A 24,269-nucleotide genomic window follows, 5' to 3' on the forward strand; every position below is an offset into this window, starting at 1 on the left:
AGGCAGTGGGAGCAGTAGAGGGCAGGAGTGCACCAGTGAAGTAAGCAAAGCAGTGATTGATTGCCCTTTACTGGCAGGGAAGAATAACTGCACACTGGAGGCACCACTGCAGGCTGTATCCCACCCACCCCCCACCTCTGTGATTGACGAGTGGTCTCCCTGACTGGTAGACTTGGTGACCAGCCTGGCTGCAAAGAGCTTTTTGAGCCTCAGGTAGTCGTCCAGGACCACCTTGAGCAGTGAGCCCTGATGGAAGGGCAGTTGGGGTCAGTACCAGTATGACACACATCAACCATCACAGTACTATGGCAAGTAGGATCTACAGCACCTCTAAACTAACGTCCACTTCAGATGGTTCTGAGATTAATTAAGATGAATGCATATCATGAAGGAAATTAGTCAAAGTTATGACTTAGTCTTCAGGCTGTTATTAGCTGGTGTGTTTGTCTGTAAGGCAGGACCTTGTGTGCTGCTCACCTTAATGGGCCCGTCCCTCATGATCTGGCCCAGCTTGGCGATGTTGTCGTACTCCTGGATGGCTGCCCTCAGGTAGCGGTCGTCTTCAGGCTTGGTTGCCTGCGGCTCCCGGCCAAATGTGCCCTTAGAAGGTTAAAAAAAACACACAGGAGCAAGCACACACACACAAGTACAGTCAGACACACACACACACACACACAGTTCAGAACAAGAGGACTGGGAAGTGGCTAGAAGAGCTGTGTGATGAGGAGTGACTGAGAGGGCAAGGCCACAGTAAAGAATTTGAGCTGACGTGAACCAGAGATAGATGGTGTTGTCATCTATCCTAAGGCTAGGGGCCTTGAAAACCTGGCCCTGCCACCTGAGACACACCAGCAGTTTAGCATCGCTACAGTGTAGCAACTTACTATATCTACAGTGTAGCAGGTTACCATATCTACGGTGTAGCAGCTTACCATATCTACAGTGTAGCAGCTTAGCATCTCTACAGTGTAGCAGTTTACCATATCTACAGTGTAGCAGCTTAGCATATCTACAGTGTAGCAGCTTACCATATCTACAGTGTAGCAGCTTAGCATCTCTACAGTGTAGCAGCTTAGCATCTCTACAGTGTAGCAGCTTACCATATCTACAGTGTAGCAGCTTAGCATCTCTACAGTGTAGCAGTTTAGCATCTTAACAATACACCAAATTACAATCTTTACAGTTTATCAGATTACCATATCCACAGTTTAACATTTCTCAAGTGTGGGATCTTAGCATTTACGTAGCATATGTGACATTTGTATGACGTGTGTGTGTGTGTACTCACGTGGGTGCGTGCAGGGCTGTTCCATAGGTCAGTGATCTCACTCAGGTTCTCTGGAAGGTCATCCTCGTGGTCCGCTTGGGCGGCTAGCTCCAAGTTCCGGCAGAACGGATCGAGCCACACCGGGTTAGCCCTGTACCGGGACACACGCCCAGGTTAGCCCTGCTGATACATTTACATTTCTGTCTGCCTCTCTGCCTGCCTGCCTCTCTGTATGCCTGTCATATGGTATCCCTCCCTGTCTCTAAGCCGGCTTGCCTGCTTTTTTGCTTGTATGTCTGTCTGTTTGATGGCCGGACTGTCTGTCTGCATACCTGTCTGTTTATCTTACTGATGGCCTGCCAGTCTATCTGTATGCCCATCTATACAAATGTGTACACTGATCAGATAAACACAGATGACAGTTAAAAGTAATTTATGTCTATACCCCACGTATACTCTCACCCCTCAAATGAGTATTTGTTTGTGTTGGGCATATCCAGGATGTCCATAAGTCCCTGGTTTCCTGGGGAAAAAAACAGAAACAACTGTCACGCACGGATCCATGATGACAAACATAACCAGAGAAGACACGTGTTACTGGAGCCGTATGTACAAGCTGCTCTGCATAAATAATGAGATTCAAATGTGATTCAAAGCCACATCCTGCCTCATGGTGCTGGGGACTGCCCTCTCCAGTTTCTGCTCACCTGTAGATCCTGCCACGATGGCTTTTAGCTTCCTCTTGTGCCTGTCAACACACACATCCACACCAGTGAGAATGTAGAAATACAGTACCTAGAGTACAAATCCTATACTGCACTGTCTTTTGATTATGTGAGCGGTTAACAGAGCTATTTGTTGGGTTTCCATGAAAAGAGCTACTGAAAACCATGTTTCTAGCTCACATTTACCCAATCTACCACACTATCACAATCGGTATGACATATACGACCATTCAAGGAGTTATGCACCAGGTGTCCTTGATTGTGTGTATAGTTAATAGCTAGACCAGTTAGATGTGGTTCCGCTTACACAGTACGATAGTACCAGTTGGTGAAGATGAAGAGCATGGCTGCCAAGAAGAGCAACACAGCTAAGATGATGATGGCCATCTGGATATAGAAAGAGAGATTACATGTAAAGAGACATCCTGACACTAAATTAATCACTGATTTCAGATGATCATGCATGCACTGCACAGGCACACACACCTGCAATGTAGTGAGGTCATCGGGAGCTTTCCCACTGACAGCAGGCTGGACATCCAGAATATTGTAGTTTCTGAAAAGGTTCCTCAGCTGCTCCTTGTTCTCATCAATCATTTGGATCACCCTGTCAAACACACACACACACACACACACACGTGTAGAGACACAAATGCAGACACACACACACACACACGTGTAGAGACACAAATGCGAACGCGCAGACACACAGAGTAAGGATATACCTACATACTGTAAACAGTAAACCATACTGTGAGCCATCTACTGTAAACCATGACATGACAGGTGATGTGAACAATTGTAATGCTGACCTCTCCACGTCCAGGATACGGTTGGTCTGCTTGTTGACCACATGGATGAGCACATCTGTCTGGGAAAAGTTCACTCTGCCCTTCTTGTCCACATGGAACTGAGCAAAAACACAGAATGAGACAATTTAGGTGAGATATTCTGTTACTGATAATGTCCTGAAGAGGTCTGTCCTTAACCACTGATCAGTTAACAATAATTGGTGGCCAAGCCGCGAAGCCACCTTAAGTGTTTCTACGTATTCTTATTATTAGGGTTCCTCCGGTAGGAGGAAACCTATTGTTTTTGTTAGTATTCTTATTATTTTTCCTCTTCTCCGCTAAATGGCTCAATAGGTCAAAAAGTCCTTGACCCGATTTTTTCAAATTTGGCCCAATGATACACCAGGTCACTCACTACTCCCAGACCGCTAATGGCCCATGTACGCCCATAGGTGGCGCTATAAACCACACCCAAAGTCTACGTGATTTCCCCAGCGCCCCATTATTCCAAAATGCCTGAAAATTGGTACACATGCCTTATTTCTCATGGGGAACAAAAAAGCCTCGAGGAACCATATTGTCAGACTTATGAATTGTCTTGTACTGTCCAAATTTGGTAAAACCTTCAAAACCCTTCTCCTCATGAACCATAGATCCAATCGACTTGAAATTTGTTACAGATTTGTAGAATACATGTCTTTCTATAGGGTGAAATTGAATAAGGAATGCAGTACAAAATGGCTGAAAGACGTGTATTTATGTAAATGTCCACATTGCCACAATATCTATGTGTTAATAAATCAAATATAATTTTGACTGATGGTTTTTCAAACGTTAGTGCCTTCAAGTTGACATAATTCTGAAGTACTGTTGTGTTGTCCAATAAAGAATCGGGTTGTCATTAACTTATTTTATTGTCAACTCGCTTCGTCTCCCATACATGTGCTCTCTATCTGTTCATACGCCGTCTAACTGTCCGGCTTCCGTAGTTCGCGTTTCCTTAACCCTTGTGTTATCTTCGGGTCATTCTGACCCATCAGTCATTGTGACCCACCGTCGTATTGCGACAGATTTACCGCATACAAAGACAAAGTGAAGCATTTTCTTTTAACCGTTGGGCTGTCTCAGACCCCCCACATTGCAAAGGTTAAAAGAAAATTATTTTAATTTGTTTTTGTATTGGGTAAAATTGGGTAAACACAACGATGGTTCGTTATGAACCTTTGGGTCATGTGACCCGAAGGCAGCACGAGGGTTAACTATACTACATATTCCTCCCTTTGTAGATGTATTCTATCTTTATCACATACATATAAAATCTACCCTGGTATAACATAACATTTTAACATGTATACCTAGTCTCCAATTCTTAAAGTAAATTAGATCTCATATTCTTAATTTCTAAGTTTTAAATCAAACAGTTCCTTAACTCTAACAAAGTATTCTGTTCCACAAACTTAAACATAAGACATTTCTTACAAAATATTAAATTTTTCTTTTTTTTTTACAATCATGTTCTGAAACGGGCTGGTTTCTTGATAACCCTCCCTGATCTGGTGGCTACTTCCGGTGGTTGAGGTTCTGGCACATTGACAGTCTCTTGAGGGGTTTCTATAACAGGCTGATGCTGTTGATGTGGTGTATCCTCAGGTACTCTCATGTCCATGTTTGGTGCCGCTGGATCAGGGATGTTAAACTCCAATGGGAAAGGTGCATGTCGGAGGTGTTTGACATTCCTTATCACCAGAGTTCCATTTTCAATATTGACCAGTTCAAAAGAAGTGTCAGGAGTGCTTCTTAATATGACATAACGAATGTCCTTGTATTTTGCATCTTATGTGCTGTTTTCCAGATTAGCAATGTATACAATGTCTCCAATTTTGAAAGTGTGTTCTTTTGTGCCATGTTTCTAATCGGCATACTCTTTCATTTTGTTTTTGTATTCGTCATGATGTTTTCTGATCTCGCATTCTTCTTCTTCTTCCTTCAACAAGTTTGGTAGTTTTGTGCGCATATCACTTCCAAAGATAAGGTAGGCTGGAGTTTCACCTGATGCTCTGTGAGGGGTGGTCCGGTATGCCATGAGAATCTTTGGCAGTTCCGCCGTCCAGTTCTTTCCCTCACATTTGGCTAATCTGAAGGCCTTCTTCAGGTAACGATGGAAACGTTCTATCTTACCATTACTCTTGGGGTAATAGGGCGACGCCCTGATGTGCTTGATTCCACAGGTTTTGAGAAAATCTTCAAAGAGATTAGCTACAAATTGTCTGCCATTATCAGTCACTACCTCAAGGGGGTATCCAAAGCATGCAAAGATTTTCATCAGTTCTTCAATCACCGACTGTGATGATATATCTGATAACACTATAGCTTCTGGGTAAGACGTGTAGTAATCAATGACTGTCAGTATGTGTAGATTTCCTATTGGACCAACTAAATCTATGCCCAACTTTGTCCATGGCCTTGGAGGTAACTATAGTGGTTGGAGTGGTTGATCGTCATGTAGTGGTTGGTTCAGAACGCAAGCATTGCAGTTCCTAATCATTCTCTCAATATCAATGTCCATATTAGGCCAATAAAACTTGTTTCTCAGAAATTGTTTTGTTCTCACTACTCCTTGATGTGTTTCATGTGCTATATGCATTGCTTGTCTGATTTTACCTTTTGGCAGCACGATCCGATGCGCTCTCAGGATCAATCCGGTGTGCGTTGACAATTCATCTGCGCATCTTTTATATGGTTGCATTTCCTCAGCAATCTGAGTCGGCCATTGTCCTGTTTGTATGATTGGAACGAGTTGCTGTAGTACATCGTCCTCTTGTGTGTCTTTTCTGATGTCATCAAGCGTAATGGCAGGTACTTCACTTGTGATGATGGAAAGTACTCTCTCCATGTAAGCGTCAACATATTCGTTGTCTTCTGTTACAGCCAAAGGAAGTCTTGAGAGAGAGTCTGCGAAATTACACTTTCCTGCTATGAAGGTGCAGTCTCATCCCAAGTCTCTGGATCCGTGGTGGTAGCATTGTTGCTTTTTCTGGATTAAACATATAGATCAAAGGTTTGTGGTCTGTTTGTAAAACAAACTTGCTTCCCCATAAGTATGTTCTGAAGTGTTCTACAGCCCAGACACAGCCTAGAGCCTCACGTTCTATTTGAGAATAGCGTCTCTCAGTAGCGGTCAGTGAGCGACTCACATAAGCTACTGGTTTGTTTTGTCCGTCAGATTGTTTCTGCAGTAGTACAGCTCCTAATCCTATTGGACTGGCATCTGAAATCACAGTAGTCTGTGCATCAAGCTTGAAGTATGCCAGACATGGTTGGCTTACCATTGCTCTTTTCATGTCATTAAATTACTTTTCAGTCTCACTGTTCCATTGCCATTCTTGACCTTTTCTTGTCAATCTTCTTAGTGGCTCTGATATGTTTGCGTAGTTTGGAATGAACTCAAAAATCCACATGTACCTAAGAAAGAACGGAGTAATGTCACATTCTCAGGTCTTGGTGCTTTGTTAATGGTTTCAACTTTCTTTGGGTCAGGCTTATTCCTTCTCCTGAGATCACATGTCCAAGTATTTCAATTTGTTTCAGTCCCAGCACACATTTGTCTTTGTTAAGTGTTAATCCTCTTTCTTGAAATCTTCCGGCTTCCGTAGTTCGCGTTTCCTTAACTATACTACAAGTACCATACGCAATTTCACCTTGATATGTCAATATATGATTGAATTCAATTGAATGGCTCCACAGCGCCCGCCCACTCATCCTGCCCCTTGACACACGAGCGAGTTTGGCGAGACGCACACACATACCAGAGAATGTCTAACATAGAGAGAACTGCCACTCTCGGGAAACTTCCGGGTTCTGAACTGGTTGCAGTTCCACTCTAGTTCCATATGAGGGCGCTAACGGCCGAGTGCAGAATGAATGGAGGTCTACGGAGCTATACCCCTCAAAATCCACTTTTCTCAGGATATAATTTTTTGTCTAGTAATTTGAATTCTGAATTCGAAAGGGGAGGCCAAAAAAATACACACCGCTGGGTTATAGATTTTTTTAAAGTCGCCTTTCTGTTCTAAAAATCCTTTTAAAATGTCATTGACGTCATACGCATTGTACGGCCTGAGATACTGCTTGAAGGCAAGCTCTGGTTACTTCCACTTTTCTCTCGAGGCATTGACAACACAGCTGACATGGTTAGGCTCTCCCTGTCAATACACATGCTAGAAAGAGTTTTGGTTTGCTAATGTTGTTGCTAATGTTGCTCATGCTCTGACATTCTGGTTCTGCTTCGGATGCCATCAAGCGGGATCTCTGGTCGTAGTCAATCCTTCACTAACCAATCAGCATTCGTTAGCAGAATGCTAGCGTGTTATGGGCAACAACGACTTACCCTGTAAGAAATCGAAAGGACATAAGTACTCGTTCATTCAACTTTCGACCTGTAATCTATGTTGAACATGTAAAAACTACAATCAAATCTGAGATTTCTCAACGACAATCAGGTGAAAGAGACAAATTTAGCCGTTTAGCTCCATAGAGTCCCATTCATTCTGCACTCGACCGCGATCACTCCCAGTGGAACTCTGGTGGAAATGCAACAAAATTCGGTACAATGGGGCTTAATAGGGAGTAGCCAGGCTCTCCTTAAAACAGGCTCTGCACATACTTTCTGGAAATTATGTGCGGACCAAGCCCCCACCCTCAGTTTTTAGCCCCTGTTTCATTTCGTTTCCAATCGCAGCTCGCCGCTACGAATATAAATTCTTTTTCGGCGGCCATTGTTGTTTTCAACTGGAATCGCCTGATAGCCGGGTTGGAGGCAGCCACGTTCGGTAAGTCCTATTTTTACACATTTAAGCTAGAATCAATGATTGGGTTCGTGAAAGTACACTACTCTTGAATTGTGGTGAAGGTTTACGCACTTTTAGACCTTTAGATCGTGAGTCTGAAGTGACGGAAAACCGAACTCGAAAAGTAGTGTAGCTCTAGCTTTTTTCCTCTTGTGTTTTTAATTTGTGAGTCATTTTGCATCTCGGCGAATTGTCCATCAAAAAGGTCGAGGAGGGCAGCCTATAGGAGAAAAAGCAATTCCCCACAGACCTGTCGGCTTAGAATTTTGATTTGGGGCATGAAAGTCTTTGTAATAAGCCTATGCTCCAGGAGTTCTGTAAAGTTGGCATGCCATTCACAGATTCAAACTTCCGGGATCAATAACTCTATAGCTAAATGTTATTAAATCACAAATAACGCATATTTCGTACTGTAGTAAGGTAAACAATGAGCTACAAAGTCATTTTCATCAAAACGAGCCGTCCTGCAACCTGAAGAAATAACATTGGTCTCTACGAGCAGCCGGCAGTAAGACGAGCGCTTAGGGACCGTCTACAAACTACAACAGCGAAAAGAGATACAACAATTTTTTGTTTTTTTTTGTTTAAATAAGGTAGTATTTCCAAACGTACCTCAATTATAACTTGTCTCCTGTTGGTTGTACTACAGCACTTACATTTCAAAAATAAGCATAATCCTATTTTTGGGGAATATTTTTTGCCAAAAACGTTTAATATTTTTATAATTAAATAGAGTTGTGTCTCTAAACTTTCCTCACACATAAATAGTCTTCTGATGGTTGTACTACACTACTTACTTTTCAAAAATAAGCATAATCCTCATTTTGGGGCATATCTTTTGCCAAAAACGTTTAATATTTTTATAATTAAATAGAGTTGTGTCTCGAAACTTGCATCACACATAACTAGTCTTCTGATGGTTGTACTACAGCACTTACTCTTCAAAAATAGGCATAATCCTAATTTTGGGGAATATTTTTTGCCAAAAACGTTTAATAGTTTAATCATTAAATACAGTTGTGTCTTTAAACTTTCCTCACACTTAAATAGTCTTATGTTGGTTGTACTACAGCATTTACTTTTCAAAAATAAGCATAATCCTAATTTATGGAAATATTTTTTGCAAAAAAGTTTAATAGTTTCATATATAAACAGAGTTGTGTCTTTAAACTTGCATCACACATAAATAGTCTTCTGCTGGTTGTACTACAGCACTTACTTACTAAAGTAGTAGTGGTTGTACTACAGCACTTACTAAAAAATAAGCATAATCTTAATTTTAGGGAATATTTTTTCCAAAAACTTTTAATATATGTCATAATTACAAAACGTCATGTATCCAAAACTACTCCACACATAAAAGCCCTGCTGGTTGTACTACATCACTTAACTTAAAACAAAAAGTGTGTGTATCATTTGGGGGGACATTTATTGTAAAAAATACTGAATAATTGAATAATTATGTAGAATAATGTCTCCAAATCGACTTCACACATAGGTGGTTTGATGTTGGTTGACAACGCCATTCTGGTTAGTTTAAATTAGTATAATCTTCATATAGTTAATGTAATAGATCATAGGGCTGTCCGGTCTGCTGAGTTCATCATCGGTAGGAAGCTCCCAGCCCTACAGGACACCTACCACACACGATGCCTCAAAAAAGCTGTCAGGACTCTAAGAGACTGTTACCACTCATCCTTCAGTCTTTTTACCCCGTTGCCTTCTGGCAGGCGATACCGAAGCATTCGGTCTCGCACACGCAGACTGGACAACAGTTTCTTTCCAAGGGCCATCATGCTTCTGAATAGACATTGATATGGACACTGATACACTTCTCACTAGTCACTTTACACACTATCACTTTCAGCTACTGGTTGCACTATCAGCAACATTGCACTATTGTACTTCACTTGTCTTAGGTTAGTATAGATTTTTAAGGTTAGTATAGGTTATTATGTGTGTTATGTGTATTTAGAGGTTTAGTATAGTGTATGTTATGCCAGGTTGCTTTGCGTTGTCTTGTCCTACGAATGTCAGTGCCCAGTCTGACCCTGTGTTGTTCTGTGCATCTGACAATAAAAGACTTGAACTTGAACTTTCAGTGTGTGCACATCCAGGCAAAAACACACTGCACAGACAAATAATTCTAAACTTCAGGGCATAAACTATTGCTATTTGACACCAATGAAATAGTTTGTTTCTAATTACAAGGCAATGTTTTCATCTGCTTGAAGAAGACCTTGCTGATCGAGACTAATTATGTGTGGATTAGTTTTGGAGACATGACTCTGTAAATATTACATGTTTTTAGCAATAAATATTCCCTAAAATTATGCTTATTTTTGTAAGTAAGTGCTGTAGTAAAACCAGCAGAAGACGAGTTATGTTTGATGCAAGTTTAGAGACACAACTGTATTTATATATGAAAATATTAAACCTTTCTGGCAAGAAATATTCCCATAAATTATGATTATGCCTATTTTTGAAAAGTAAGTGCTGTAGTACAACCATCAGAAGACTTAATTATGTGTGAGGAAAGTTTAAAGACACAACTCTATTTAAAGGTGACATGACATGAAAACTTCACTTTAGGAGGTTATTTAACATTAATATGAGTTCCCCTAGCCTGCCTTTGGTCCCCCAGTGGCTAGAATTTTCGATCGGTGTAAACCAAGCCCTGGGTGTTCTTCTCCGCCTTTCAGAAAATGAAAGCTCAATTGCTCTGTTTGAAAATCTCCTCTTTGTTACGTCACAAGGAGGAAGGTTACCTCCCCTCTCTCTGCTTTGCCCGCCCAGAGAATCTGGCCCGCCCATAAGAAACTGAGCTACGACCGTGCAAGTGTTTTTATCCTCGAGAGACATCATGGCTTGCAAACGAACGAAGCATTACATTTGCTCAGTTTGGATGTACAAAGGAAAACAAAAATCTTTTTACAGTTCCTTCATCCGAGCCTCTGAAGACCCAGTATCTTAATTTTATTTTCTGATCGAGGATGGAGCGCGAGATCGACAGGCGGATCGGTGCGGCGTCCACAGTGATGCGGGCTCTGCATCAGTCCGTCGTGGTGAAGGAGCTGAGTCGAAAGGCGAAGCTCTCTATTTACCAGTCGATCTACGTTCCTACCCTCACCTATGGTCACGAACTGTGGGTAGTGACCGAAAGAACGAGATCGCGAATACAAGCGGCCAAAATGAGTTTTCTCCGCAGGGTGTCCGGGCTCTCCCTTAGAGATAGGGTGAGAAGCTCGGTCATCCGGGAGGGGCTCAGAGTAGAACCGCTGCTCCTCCGCGTCGAGAGGGGCCAGTTGAGGTGGCTCGGGCATCTGATAAGGATGCCTCCTGGACGCCTCCCTGGTGAGGTGTTCTGGGCACGTCCCACTGGGAAGAGGCCCCGGGGAAGACCCAGGACACGCTGGAGGGACTATGTCTCTCGGCTGGCCTGGGAACGCCTCGGGGTCCCCCAGGAAGAGCTGGTGGAAGTGGCCGGGGAGAGGAAAGTCTGGGCCTCCCTGCTTAGGTTGCTGCCCCCGCGACCCGACCCCCGGACAAGCGGAAGATGATGGATGGATGGACTATTAAACGTTTTTGGCAAAAAATATTCCCCCAAAATAGTATTATGCCTATTTGGGTGTGCTCAAGCCTTCGGCGAGAGCACAACCTTTGTTCTCTCACATATATATTATTATTTATTTATTGTTTATTTTCGCCCCCCTAAAACTCAGTCAATATTTGTTTTTATACACAACGGCGGTGACAAAAGGTTCGTCTTGGTAGCGATTGCGTTGCTTCTATTGGAATTTACGTTCCGTTGCATGGTTTGGGCTTAAGTTAAGTTTTTGTGGCGAAAAGTGAAGCTAACGGTGGCTAATTTGCTAGCCACAGTCACTGACGTTACTAACGTCACTAACGTCACGAAAACACGCGTGACTACCTGTAGCAGAACATTCGTTTCGCATCTGTTAACTTGGGGGATAGCTAGGCTAACTATAGCTTTACTGCAAGGCAGCTGCAGGAACGCCACAAGCAAAGAGGCCAGGGTGATAACTATTTACTCATTTTACTTTGTGATATGACACACAATTGTGATGTGTAATGTACAATATTAGCTGATATTATTAAGGAAGTAAGCCCACATCTACTTTCGGAAACGGTAGTCTACTATTTCACTGAAATATTAGCATCATGACATTAGCCTCTGTTGCCCGGGCAACACATACTACAGTGGTCTATGATGTATCTGTTTTCAATCGTTAAAATAAACATTCCTCACATATACATTTTCGTTGTAGGATTTATTATGACATTAGATTACAAGTAAACGATTTGTGGGTGAAATTATCATTTACCTGTGGTTTCAATCCAGTGTATCACTGCAACGCTGTAGCCTACGCGAGACACACGACAAAAACATCTACAGTACACAGCTGTTTAGGAAGTCAAACGGCGACAGAACATGTTCGGCACTCCCCTTACTTAAATCAAAAGTCTATCTAACTACTAACCTGAACTTCATTGCTACAGCCTAAACTTTGTCAATCTGTTCATGAAAATAATTAATTTCAGCCTAAACCGTACAACTGAACGTTTAATCGAATTCAACCAACGCAATCGCTACCGAGAGGAACACAGCAGTAGTCTAGTACTGTACCGTAGTAGTAGAATTTACCGGGACAGCTTCTCCACACAGGGCTATATCGCATTTTGCGTTGTTACCTTACAATGATCGCTACCAGTGAGCTTTTTATGAATGAGCGATTTTCCACTAAATAAATGTCAAGCTTATTTACGTTTTGGGGGGCATATTTTCAGTTAGCAGATGGTACTGTTTGAATCGCGATTCCATCTTCTACTGCCGGGTAACGTCGTAGAATAATCTTCAAAGGGGGTTCTTTATTAATGAATGAATGCAATGAGTAGGCTAAATGCATGAAAATATCACGAGAAGCGAAAAACTTAAAAGGACGTTTAAGTCATAGAGATTAGGTCAATTTGTACACCGGTCTGCCAAATTTATTCGTTTTGATTCAACAATGAGGCTGCCTCTTGCAGGGGAAATGAGAAGACATCCATTTCATTCTACACTTCACTCGTATTTTCAGTTGTAAATGAGCAGCAAAAAAAAAATGCTTTTAAATCTATGTAATATTTATAAATAATAAGTATGCATTTTTATATAAAATACAGAAATATCAGTTGTAAAAATGTAATTAAAAAACGGACCCCTGTCCAACCGACGCAAGCAAGCACACCCTACAATTTCCCCAGAAATTGTACCCTCTCTAGTTTTGAAATGTAAGTGCTGTCGTACAACCAGCAGGAGACAAGTTATAATTGAGGTACGTTTGGAAATACTACCTTATTTAAACATTTAAATATATATATATTTTTTTAAATCTCTTTTCGCTGTTGTAGTTTGTAGACGGTCCCTAAGCGCTCGTCTTACTGCCAGCTGCTCGTAGAGACCAATGTTATTTCTTCAGGTTGCAGGGCGGCTCGTTTTGATGAAAATGACTGTAGCTCGTTGTTTACCTTACTACAGTACGAAATATGTGTTATTTGTGATTTAATAAAATTTCGCTATAGAGTTATTGATCCCGGAAGTTTGAATCTGTGAATGTCATGCCAACTTTACCGAACTTGCGCCAGGGAGACTGCATAGGCAGAGCCGGTTTAACCCTTGTGTTATCTTCGGGTCATTCTGACCCATCAGTCATTGTGACCCACCGTCGTATTGCGACAAATTTACCTCATACAAAAACAAAGTGAAGCATTTTCTTTTAACTGTCGGGCTGTCTCAGACCCCCCACATTGGAATGGTTAAAAAAAAATTTTTTTATTTGTTTTTGTATTGGGTAAAATTGGGTAAACACAACAATGGTTCGTTATGAACCTTTGGGTCATGTGACCCGAAGGCAGCACAAGGGTTAAGGAGAGCCTGGCCACTCCCTTTTAAGCCCCATTGTACGGAATTTTGTTGCAGTTCCACCAGAGTTCCACTGGGAGTAATCGCGGTCGAGTGCAGAATGAATGGGAGTCTATGGAGCTAAACGGCTAAATTTGTCTCTTTCACCTGATTGTCGTTGAGAAATCTCAGATTTGATTCTAGTTTTTACATGTTCAACATAGATTAACCAAAACTCTTTCTAGCATGTGTATTGACAAGGAGAGCCTAACCTGTCAGCTGTGTTGTCGATGCCTCGAGAGAAAAGTGGAAGTAACCAGAGCTTGCCGTCAAGCAGTATCTCAGGCCGTACAATGCGTATGACGTCAATGACATTTTAAAAGGCTTTTTAGAACAGAAAGGCGACTTTAAAAAATTCTATCACCCAGCGGTGTGTATTTTTTTTGCCTCCCCTTTCAAATTCAGAATTCAAATTACTAGACAAAAAATGATATCCTGAGAAAAGTGGATTTTGAGGGGTATAGCTCCATAGACCTCCATTCATCCTGCACTCGACCATTAGCGCCCTCATATGGAACTAGAGTTGAACTGCAACAAGTTCAGAACCCGGAAGTTTCCCGAGAGTGGCAGTTCTCTCTATATTAGACATTCTCTGGCATAGGCTTAGGCGGCAGCCATGTTTTGGTCGCGTCATGTTCATAAGTTTACCATTTTACAGTTAGGTCTACACGAAAAAGGTCGAGGAGGGAAGCCTTTAGGAGATGTGGAAATTGTGCTTCTAGCCAGATGCTCCTTCTTATTTTTGTGTTTTGTGGACTTGCAATTGGAGTAATACTGCGTCCCGGGGGTGCATTGTTTTGACGTTCGCCTCAGAGTCAGACTAGGCTCGCTCACTGGCAGTGTGTAAACAATTTTGTATTTCACTCAATTCTACTCCAAAAACGTCAGGGAGGACTGCTTTTTGTAGACAAGGGCCTGCTAAAGATAACCAGTATATCTGATTTTTCAAGGCGAGCCTGTTTCATTCGTCATATGCCCTGAGAAAGCGACCTACGTTAGCCAGGCTAGTTTTGCCAAGTCAGTAAGTCAGGCTATTTAAAAGGTCTCTGACAGTCAGAATCACTGTTTACAGGCAAAGGTCGAGCTGGTCTTTTGTCAGATGTGTATATATTGACCAGTTTAGAGCTAAATACTCTTGCCAGAGCCTGGAATCGAACCTGTGTTTTGAGTGACTTTGCATGGGTCTCCATCAGGTCAACACATTTGGATTCAAGTTCAAGTAATGCCACTGCATTTCACAGTCAAAACTGTAGTTTATGTCAAGTGTAGATGGAAAAAGCTTAGTTTTTCACAACTGAACTAACGTGGATCCTTTCTTCACTTTGACAGGTCTGGAGGGTCATGCAGAGGCCTGCTCAACAGAGTTCAATAGAGGATGCTGAGAGCAACAACAGATAATCAGAAACAAAGAACATCACAGACCCCTTGCTGGACTATCCCTCTCTAGCTGGACAGCTTAATTCAGCTGGCCTGCCCTTCTTGCCCCTGCCTGCCAGCCCTCCAGAGACAGACAGTCACCCCACAGACACAGTAGCTTTGCAGACTGCTTTTTTGAGGACATTGATGAAAAAGGACAAACCAGCATTTTTTACTTTGATGAAAGTCTAAATGTTTAATCCTTTCCATGTCCCAGTATGCCAAGCTGCTGACTTTGAGTGTCTTAAGTGATGAAACCAGTTCAAGTGATAGACTTTTGACCTGAATCCAATGATTATTCATCTGAATAAAAACCACTCAAGAGAAGTACTGCTTCTTTATTAATAGTATTTATGTATATATAATTGCGCAGCTCCCCCTGTCATTGATCTAGCACCTCCTCAGCACCTGTATTAAAAATTATCTGGCGCCGTCTCTGCCCAGGGTTGATTGAAGTGATGTTGGAAAACACATGTAGTAGGGCAGAACAGAGGGACTGGGCAAAGGGTGCTGGTGTGGAAAGTCCCCAAAAACTGTGCAGAATGGGCAGAAAATATTAGATGACATTGTATCGAGGCCCAATTGGAGAAGAAGCCAGTGTTTCCGCTATGTTGATTTTTCCGTGGCGGCGCGCCACGGCAAAATTTCTGCCGCCACGGTATCAGAAATAGGGCTGTACAAAATTTTAGGCCGTCTATCAGCAGTGATTGTTAGAAAGCGTATCGGAGGATTGCACGGACACGCGCTTCACAGCGCAGTTGAGATTGCGTGTGTGCGTCCTTGAGAACTGTAGAGCTAAGTCGTATAACTTATGTTGTCAGTTAATTTAAGGCTGTTATTGTATTAGTCTATAGTTCTTGCTAATTTAAATTAAGTTAACTGGTGATTTTCGGCTAGGCTACTGACCATTTACAATAAGTTACGTCAATTATTAATTGGCAGCATTTATGCCATTTAGAACATACTTTATGACTGTAAGGTGTCATTAAGTAGCCTAACTTTATTTCTTTAGGGGAAATGGGACAAAAATATGTGCAATATTACATTAGCTATTAGACTATTACATTAACCTGCTCCGAAATATAGGCTTAGCACTTTGTTTCGGCCGGGGGGGTCGGACAGACCTGCCCCCACTGCAAAAAAAAATCCTAGAGGAAACACTGGAAGCCATAGGATATTTACAATTGTAGTAGGCCATTAGATCTGTTTTAAAAGTTCAGGGGTGTAATTTGTTGGATATGAAGCCCCCACCCTCCACTCCGGAGACAGTTGGTGACAGAGAGGTGCAGACAGCTTCAAGGCATCCGGCTGCAGCCGGCTGTCGGTGCCGCCAGTGCTGCATGAAGTCGAACGCACCTATTAAGTTAAACATAGTCATGCGTTAAGAGTAGAGTAAAAAATACAGATCCCCCCCTTTCTGAATAAAGTTCGACTGATCTGATTTGTTGATTTCTGTTGCTATGAAAACCAGTTTAGCCAAGCTAACTAACATTGTTTTTAGCTAGCTTGCATCACCATTCAATAGCTAACAAAACATTAGTAAAAATAGCTTGCTAATCGAGCAGAACTTGTTAATGCAGGAGACTCAGAGACCTTAGCACGTCACTAGCATCTCGTCATATCACGCAGTCGGCGCACAGCTAGATAATCAACTGTCAGCGCTCTTGAGTACCCAGCATGCAGTGCGGCATGTGAAAAAACGCAAAGACTTGTGGAAAATTGTTTGGTTACAACGGCCATGCGAGGGATTTCAGTTGTTGTCTTTGTTCAGTTAGATGTTTGTAATGTTATTGTTTGTTAGTTAATATAATCTTGTTGGTCACCCTGAGTGTGCATGTTGTGTAGTTTAATGGGAACAGAGAGTCGGACAATTTATTATCAGAGGCTACACTCGCAAGGAGCTGTACCCGGGCTGAACCCGGGCCAGTTGCATATGAGGCTAATCTTGAGATATACTCAAGAAGAAAGTGAATATCCATGGTTTTCGAGCAATCTTTGAGAAAGTTTCAAAACAATGTTGCGTTTGATATGTATTGATTGTGGGAGGTAATTTTTGGACTACATCTAAACCTCATGTGGCTGCTGTGGCATTTCTGCTTTGGCATGACCTGCGCTGGGAGAGATGGAAACATCATGGATGGGGATAGTGTGCGGGCAGATGTGTCTTTATATAGGGTGAAATGGAATGAGAAATGCAATACAAAATGTCTGAAAGGGGTGTATTTATGTAAGTATCCACATTGCCTAAATATCTTTGTGTCAATAAATCAAATATAATTTTGACTGATGGTTTTTCAAACCTTATTGGCTTCAAGGTGACATCATTCTGATGTACCATGCGCAATTTTATGCAATTTTACCTTGAAATGTCAACCGTTTCTTAACCTTTGTCCCAAAGCTGACCAAAGCTCATACTCTGCCCTTTCTACTCATACAATCTCAACAGTTGGTGTGTAGCAGAGAGGATAGAGACTGACTTGTGACCTCATGCTCATGAGTTCAAATCCCCATTCAGCCTATTGTTGTTGGCCAAACATGAAGTAGTTTTGCTCTCTTGTAGTCCAACTCTCCATCTTCAACAGTGTACATGTTTATAATATTTTGCCATTTTGCGGAGGAACCCGCATTGCTGCTTGCAGCTACAGTTAGGTCCATAAATATTTGGACATTGACACAATTTTTATCATTTTGGCTCTGTATACCACCACAATGGATTTGAAATGAAACAATCAAGATGTGCTTTAAGTGCAGACTTTCAGATTTAATTTCAGGGTATTTACATCCAAATCAGGTGAACGGTGTAGGAATTACAACACATTTTATATGTGCCCCCCCCCCCTTTTTAAGGGACCAAAAATAATTGGACAAACTAACATAATCATAAATCTAATTGTCACTTTTAATACTTGGTTGCAAATCCTTTGCAGTCAATGACAGCCTGAAGTCTGGAACCCATAGACATCACCAGACGCTGGGTTTCGTCCCTGGTGATGCTCTGCCAGGCCTCTACGGCAACTGTCTTCAGTTCCTGCTTGTTCTTGGGGCATTTTCCCTTCAGTTTTGTCTTTAGCAAGTGAAATGCATGCTCAATTGGATTTAGGTCAGGTGATTGACTTGGCCATTGCAGAACATTCCACTTCTCTGCCTTAAAAAATTATTTGGTTGCTTTCGCAGTATGCTTCGGGTCATTGTCCATCTGCACTGTGAAGCGCCGTCCTATGAGTTCTGAAGCATTTGGCTGAATCTGAGCAGATAATATTGCCAGAAACACTTCAGAATTCATCCTACTGCTTTTGTCAGCAGTCACATCATCGATAAATACAAGGGAACCAGTTCCATTGGCAGCCATACATGCCCACGCCATAACACTACCTCCACCATGCTTCACTGATGAGGTGGTATGCTTTGGATCATGAGCAGTTCCTTCCCTTCTCCATACTCTTCTCTTCCCATCATTCTGGTACAAGTTGATCTTGGTCTCATCTGTCCATAGGATGTTGTTCCAGAACTGTACAGGCTCTTTTAGATGTTTTTTGGCAAACTCTAATCTGGTCTTCCTGTTTTTGAGACTCACCAATGGTTTACATCTTGTGGTGAACCCTCTGTATTTACTCTGGTGAAGTCTTCTCTTAATTTTTGACTTTGACACAGATATGCCTACCTCCTGGAGAGTGTTCTTGATCTGGCCAACTGTTGTGAAGGGGTTTTTCTTCACCAGGGAAAGAATTCTTCTGTCATCCACCACAGTTGTTTTCCGTGGTCTTCTGGGTCTTTTGGTGTTGCTGAGCTCACCAGCGCGTTCTTTCTTTTTAAGAATGTACCAAACAGTTGATTTGGCCACACCTAATGTTTTTGCTATCTCTCTGATAGGTTTGTTTTGATTTTTCAGCCTAACGATGGCTTGCTTCACTGATGGTGACAGCTCTTTGGACTTCATATTGAGAGTTGACAGCAATAGATTCCAAACACAAATACCATACTTGAAATGAACTCTAGACCTTTTATCTGCTCCTTGTCAATGAAATAACGAACTCCCATGAGGGAATAACATACACCTGGCCATAGAACAGCTGAGCAGCCAATTGTCCAATTACTTTTGGTCCCTTAAAATGGGGGGGGGCCACATTTCAAATGTGTTGTAATTCCTACACCGTTCACCTGATTTGGATGTAAATACCCTGAAATTAAAGCTGAAAGTCTGCACTTAAAGCACATCTTGATTGTTTCATTTCAAATCCATTGTGGTGGTATACAGAGCCAAAATGATGAAAATTGTGTCAATGTCCAAATATTTATGGACCTAACTGTATATTTATTATTATTATACATCTTCTTCTGCCATGGGAGTCTATGGCAGCCCCTAGAACCGCATGGTCAGAAGTTGTGAAATTTGGCACACTCTTTGGGACCAGTCCCCTCATCAATTTCTTTAAGTTTCATGTCTCCCATTCCAACCCTCTAGCACCACCAATGGGTCAAAGTTGGTGTGTTTACACATGTTACTTTTGAACCATATGCCGCATTTTCCAAAATGAGGTATCGTTGGATTCCCTGGATCAAGACGAGCACTCTATGACATCAACGCACTCTATGACATCATACCCAGTTATATAGATTCTCCGCCATTTTGAATGTTAAGGAAAAGCGTTTTTTCGCTACTACTCCTACAATTCTTGTAGAATCTTCTTCAAAATTGCCACAGATGATCTTCAGACCAAGCCTCACAAAATGAACGATATGCATTTTTGATTTTCGAAATCGTTTGTTAGTTACAGCTAGGGTTGCAAAGGGGCGGAAAGTTTCCGGAAAGTTTCCACGGGAAGTTTGGCTCGGGAATTTTGGGAATTTTGAAGGAAAAAAAACGTGCCAAAGTTTTTTTGCAAAAGCATATAACAGGGAACTTCAATGTAGTTGAGAACAAGACTATGCACGCCTAGCTCAGATGGACCCTGAATGCAGCTGGTTCGGAACATTGTCTGACAGAAACATAAACCTAAACGTAAAACGTTCTGTTGTTTTTGAACGTCTTTGTCATCAGTGTTGCGTCTGAACATTTCAGCCCTATGCCTGGCAAGTGTGAGAGCGCCGAATTGCGTAGAGGCCAAGAGCGGTATTGCAGACAGAGATTTCAATTATAGCTCGCAACATTTTTAAAGACATTTTTGGAGCTGTGAACTTAGTTAAACATTTTTAACTATAAACTGAACTAGTTCATGTAGAAAGTGAACTTTCCCAACACTGTTTGTCATTACCTAGCATATTGATTACTTGGTAAACTGAAGCCATGTTCATTTTAATACCAAGTTTATTTGTATACAGTAGACTAACTTTTTACAGCAGTGAGAGTAGGATGTATGTATGTCCACACAAAAGTTGTATTATAAATGTTTGCATGCATGTCTGATTAGGACAAGGTAAATTCAGTTAAATTACCCCAACATTTCCAGTTTATTCCTGTTAATTCCCGTATATTCCCGTGGAAAGTTTCCAACTTTGAATATTCACGGAATTTTGCAACCCTAGTTACACCCAATCAAATTAATGTGGCCGAATTGATGTGGCCGCCATTTTGATTGAATGAATATAATGTTTTTTCGCTACCTCTCCTATAAAGTTTGTCCAATCTTCACCAAATTTGGCACAGATCATCTTCAGACCAAGCCTCACAAAAGACATCACATGGCGTTTTGATTTTCTAAACCTTTTGACTGGAACAGCCAATCAAAGTCGTCAACCAAGCCACCATAAAAAGAAGTGAGGTCATATCTTTACTGCATTGACACCAAATTTGGTATAAGGACTAGGGACCCCGTTCTAAAGAGGTCCAATAGGTCATGCCATGTCACCTCTAGGTGGCGCTGCAATAAGCTAAAATTTTACACCAATTATCTTCAGATCAAGCCTCACAAATGTTTTCACATGGTTTTTGATTTTAAAAACAGTTTTTCCGGTAAAGCTGAATAAAGTCGGCGATGAAGCCGCCAAAACAGGAAGTGAGATCATATCTCAGGAAATATTTGCTGAATTGACATCAAACTTGGTTAAGGTGCTCGGGACCCTGTTCCAAAGAGGTCCACAAAAGGTTGTTTGATCTAACCGCTAGGGGGCAATCCCGTGTCTGACACATGTTAACTTGTGATACCAGCTGAATTGATGCGGCCGCCATTTTACGTTTTATAAAACGTTTTTTCCCTATTCCTCCAACAAAATGTATCCAATATTCCCCAAATTTGGCACAGATTATCTTCAGACCACAATCACCTTGACATGACAAAATAGGACTGAATTACAGCTGTTTAAACTTGGGCCAAATCTGACAACTGCTTGCCAGTTGAAAAACTGCTTATATTTTTAGACAGTAACTGAACACAGTAATTTCCAGCACTGAGAATAGCTCACTAGGATAAATTGGTGTCTGGCAAGGGCAGCGTAAGAGGTTTGAATCCAGCCAAAGCCAACGAGCCTGCCATGTCACTGGTTTTCTGTTTAGCGAGACTGTAAGCCACTGCAAAGGAAGCCAGGTATAATGCAGTCACTAGCTACCTGTAGTCTAGCTGTATATAGTCATGGCAATCCTCACACAAACTATCAAAATTATTTTTGATTTTCGAAACGGTTTGATCAGTACAGCCAATCAAAATCTGCGGCAAAGCCGACAAACAGGAAGTTGGGTCGTATCTCAGCAAATCTTTGATGGATTAAAAGCTGCATTTACTCGGAACCCTGTCTGAGGATGTCTAAAAAATTTTTTTGTTCATTTTACCTGCTTGGCCACCTCATTGCTGCTTGCAGCTATATTTAAAGATTATGATTACTTTTATACTATTTGGAATGCTTTGAATATAATAAACAATGTTTGATCTATACCCTGCTATATTAAGCTTATGAGAACATAACCCTTGGTCATGTCCATGAGAAAAATATGCCTATTTATGAATTATGTTGCTTGTATCATTAATAAACTGCTTGCTTATACCTGCAAAGCCATAAGTTAGTCATTTGTAAGGTGGAAATGCCTCTGACCTAACTAGTGTAGGTCAGAGGTCACAATATTACCAGGTGTATAATGCCATGCAACTTTGAACGAGGAAAATAGGAGGAGCGTCAAGGCCATTTCTAGGAGCCCTATCTAAAGATCTAAACAAAAGCTATCTAGCATGCAGTGTCCTTTTTCTGTGCTTGCGAAGGCTATGCTAATCGTCACGTATCCTCCTTCCACCCATCCTTGTGATACTATTTAACTCCCTTGATTTCCTGTATTCATTGACCAGTCTTCAGAGATGCTCAACTTGAGTGTATCAGACACCGGCACCTTATAGTTCTATAATAAATACGTTGATTTTGTCTTGAACTTGTGCTTGGCAATTCACTTAATTGACTTGGTACTTTCACAGCAATTGGGTACTATCTAATATGTCTTCATTTGGCGAGCCAAGCGCAACTTCCGTGGTTGGTGATTCACATTTACATTTAGTCATTTAGCAGACGCTCTTATCCAGAGTGACTTACAGTAAGTACAGGGAAAATCCCCCCGAGGAAAGTAGGGTGAAGTGCCTTGCCCAAGGACACAACGTAATTTTGCACTGCCAGGAATCGAACTGGCAACCTTCAGATTAAAGGCCCGATTCCCTAACTGCTCAGCCACCTGATTTCCCACCTAGTTGTATATACGCACCATAGAAAAAAAGGTACAAGCTTTTTTGAGCTTGTGGACAGAACCTGTTGATTTTGAATACTGTTTAAGAAGGGCTGAGGGAAAGGAGAAGTCTCGCTGTGGTGATGCACTACGAACTAGAGTTTTCCAATACTTCTTCAGTCCTGAGGCAAAAACAAACACACAGACCTGTGCATACATACACTCAGGCAATGGTACACTCACAAACTCATATGTAAACACAGGCACACAAGTACTGTAACACACAGGTAATTCAGACGCACACAAACACAAGTACACACACAGGTACACCCCACACACAAACACACCTGTACGTCATCTGTATTGACAATGGCCCCGGTGATGTTGGCCAGCAGGTTGATGAACTCTTCCTGGAAGAGGCGGACCCTCTCTGGGATCTCGTTGATGACGATCTTGACGCGCTGGTCATCCCGCAAGATGTAAATACCTACCATCGCAATGTCGCTATGACCTGCCAGGTCACGCGCCAACACCTCCACCACAAAGTAGCCAGGGGCGTAGGCCGTGAACAGGTCAAATGTCCGAATTATACCATCTGTCTCACCTGGACGGGGGGTGAAAATGTCAGTATATCCTATGAACCACACTCACACATGCTATTTTAACTGCTTCAATTGTTCATGTGAGAAAGCAGGGATTAGGAAACAAGCAGTATTTACTGTACATGTTCTCTATGCTACTTTCACTTTAATTGCATAAAACAAACCCTACAAATATGACATACAGGCATTAAGTGTGTCTGTAATCAGTGTAGTTAGTCTTACTCAGAGTACTGTATTTTTCGGAAATAAAACCGCGGCTTGTGCCCCGATTTTACAGTTTTCTTGTTGTTGTACAGGTTTTATTTCTAAGCGGCGTATAGCCCGGTTTTAGAACAAAATAGTGGTGTGCAGCTAATTTAATGATCAACACTGGAACGAGGGCTTATTGAAAGAGGAATTGAAAGAGGAATTATTTACTGTGTCGTCTGAGTTACACTATCAGGGATTGGAAATTTGGAAATACAGTGACTTGCTAAAGTAGGTAAATGGCTAGTACAACATAACATTTCATAATAATTTCAGTCAATCAAACAGCTGCAAGATCCAGTGAAATGTTATATACAGCTAGCAAACCAACATTAGCTAGCATCGCTAACGACATTGGCTAATTAAACTTCGGTAGGCTATCCTCAGGATTTGCAAGCTAGCTAAACGTATCCACCTTATTTTCAAGGGGTCTACTGTAGACATGATTATGGGTGCATCTTCCGCTGAGATAGCGGAAGTTGCGGTTTGCTATACGTTAGTCCCAGCCAGCCGTCAACAGTGATTCTTTCTAAAGTAATTTCAACTATAATTTAATTAAAACTGGTTTGTGTTTAAACATGTTGTTATATTGTTATTGTTTACATTTACATTTAGTCATTTAGCAGACTCTCTTATCCAGAGCGACTTACAGTAAGTACAGGGACGTTCTCCCTGAGGCAAGTAGGGTAAAGTGCCTTGCCCAAGGACACAACGTCATTTTGCGTGGCCGGGAATCGAACCAACAACCTTTTGATTAATAGCCCGACTCCCTAACCG

At 41.6% G+C, this 24,269-nt stretch overlaps 1 protein-coding gene across 3 annotated transcripts in view; it reads right to left on the bottom strand.

Moving 5' to 3' along the window:
• Positions 1-24,269, bottom strand: part of cdh23 (cadherin-related 23) — a 415,870-nt gene that overhangs the window by 2,705 nt on the left and 388,896 nt on the right. For all 3 annotated transcript variants that reach the window (XM_062463257.1, XM_062463258.1, XM_062463259.1), the window contains 9 exons: positions 22,992-23,248; positions 2,805-2,902; positions 2,479-2,599; positions 2,300-2,379; positions 1,975-2,015; positions 1,730-1,790; positions 1,289-1,418; positions 478-600; positions 136-246 (listed from right to left, as the gene is read on the bottom strand). In XM_062463257.1, the coding sequence (XP_062319241.1) occupies positions 136-246; positions 478-600; positions 1,289-1,418; positions 1,730-1,790; positions 1,975-2,015; positions 2,300-2,379; positions 2,479-2,599; positions 2,805-2,902; positions 22,992-23,248 (1,022 nt within the window). The remainder of the gene's footprint in view (positions 1-135; positions 247-477; positions 601-1,288; positions 1,419-1,729; positions 1,791-1,974; positions 2,016-2,299; positions 2,380-2,478; positions 2,600-2,804; positions 2,903-22,991; positions 23,249-24,269) is intronic.

This window comes from Osmerus eperlanus, chromosome 6 (assembly GCF_963692335.1).
Source record: "Osmerus eperlanus chromosome 6, fOsmEpe2.1, whole genome shotgun sequence".
NCBI lineage: Eukaryota > Metazoa > Chordata > Actinopteri > Osmeriformes > Osmeridae > Osmerus > Osmerus eperlanus.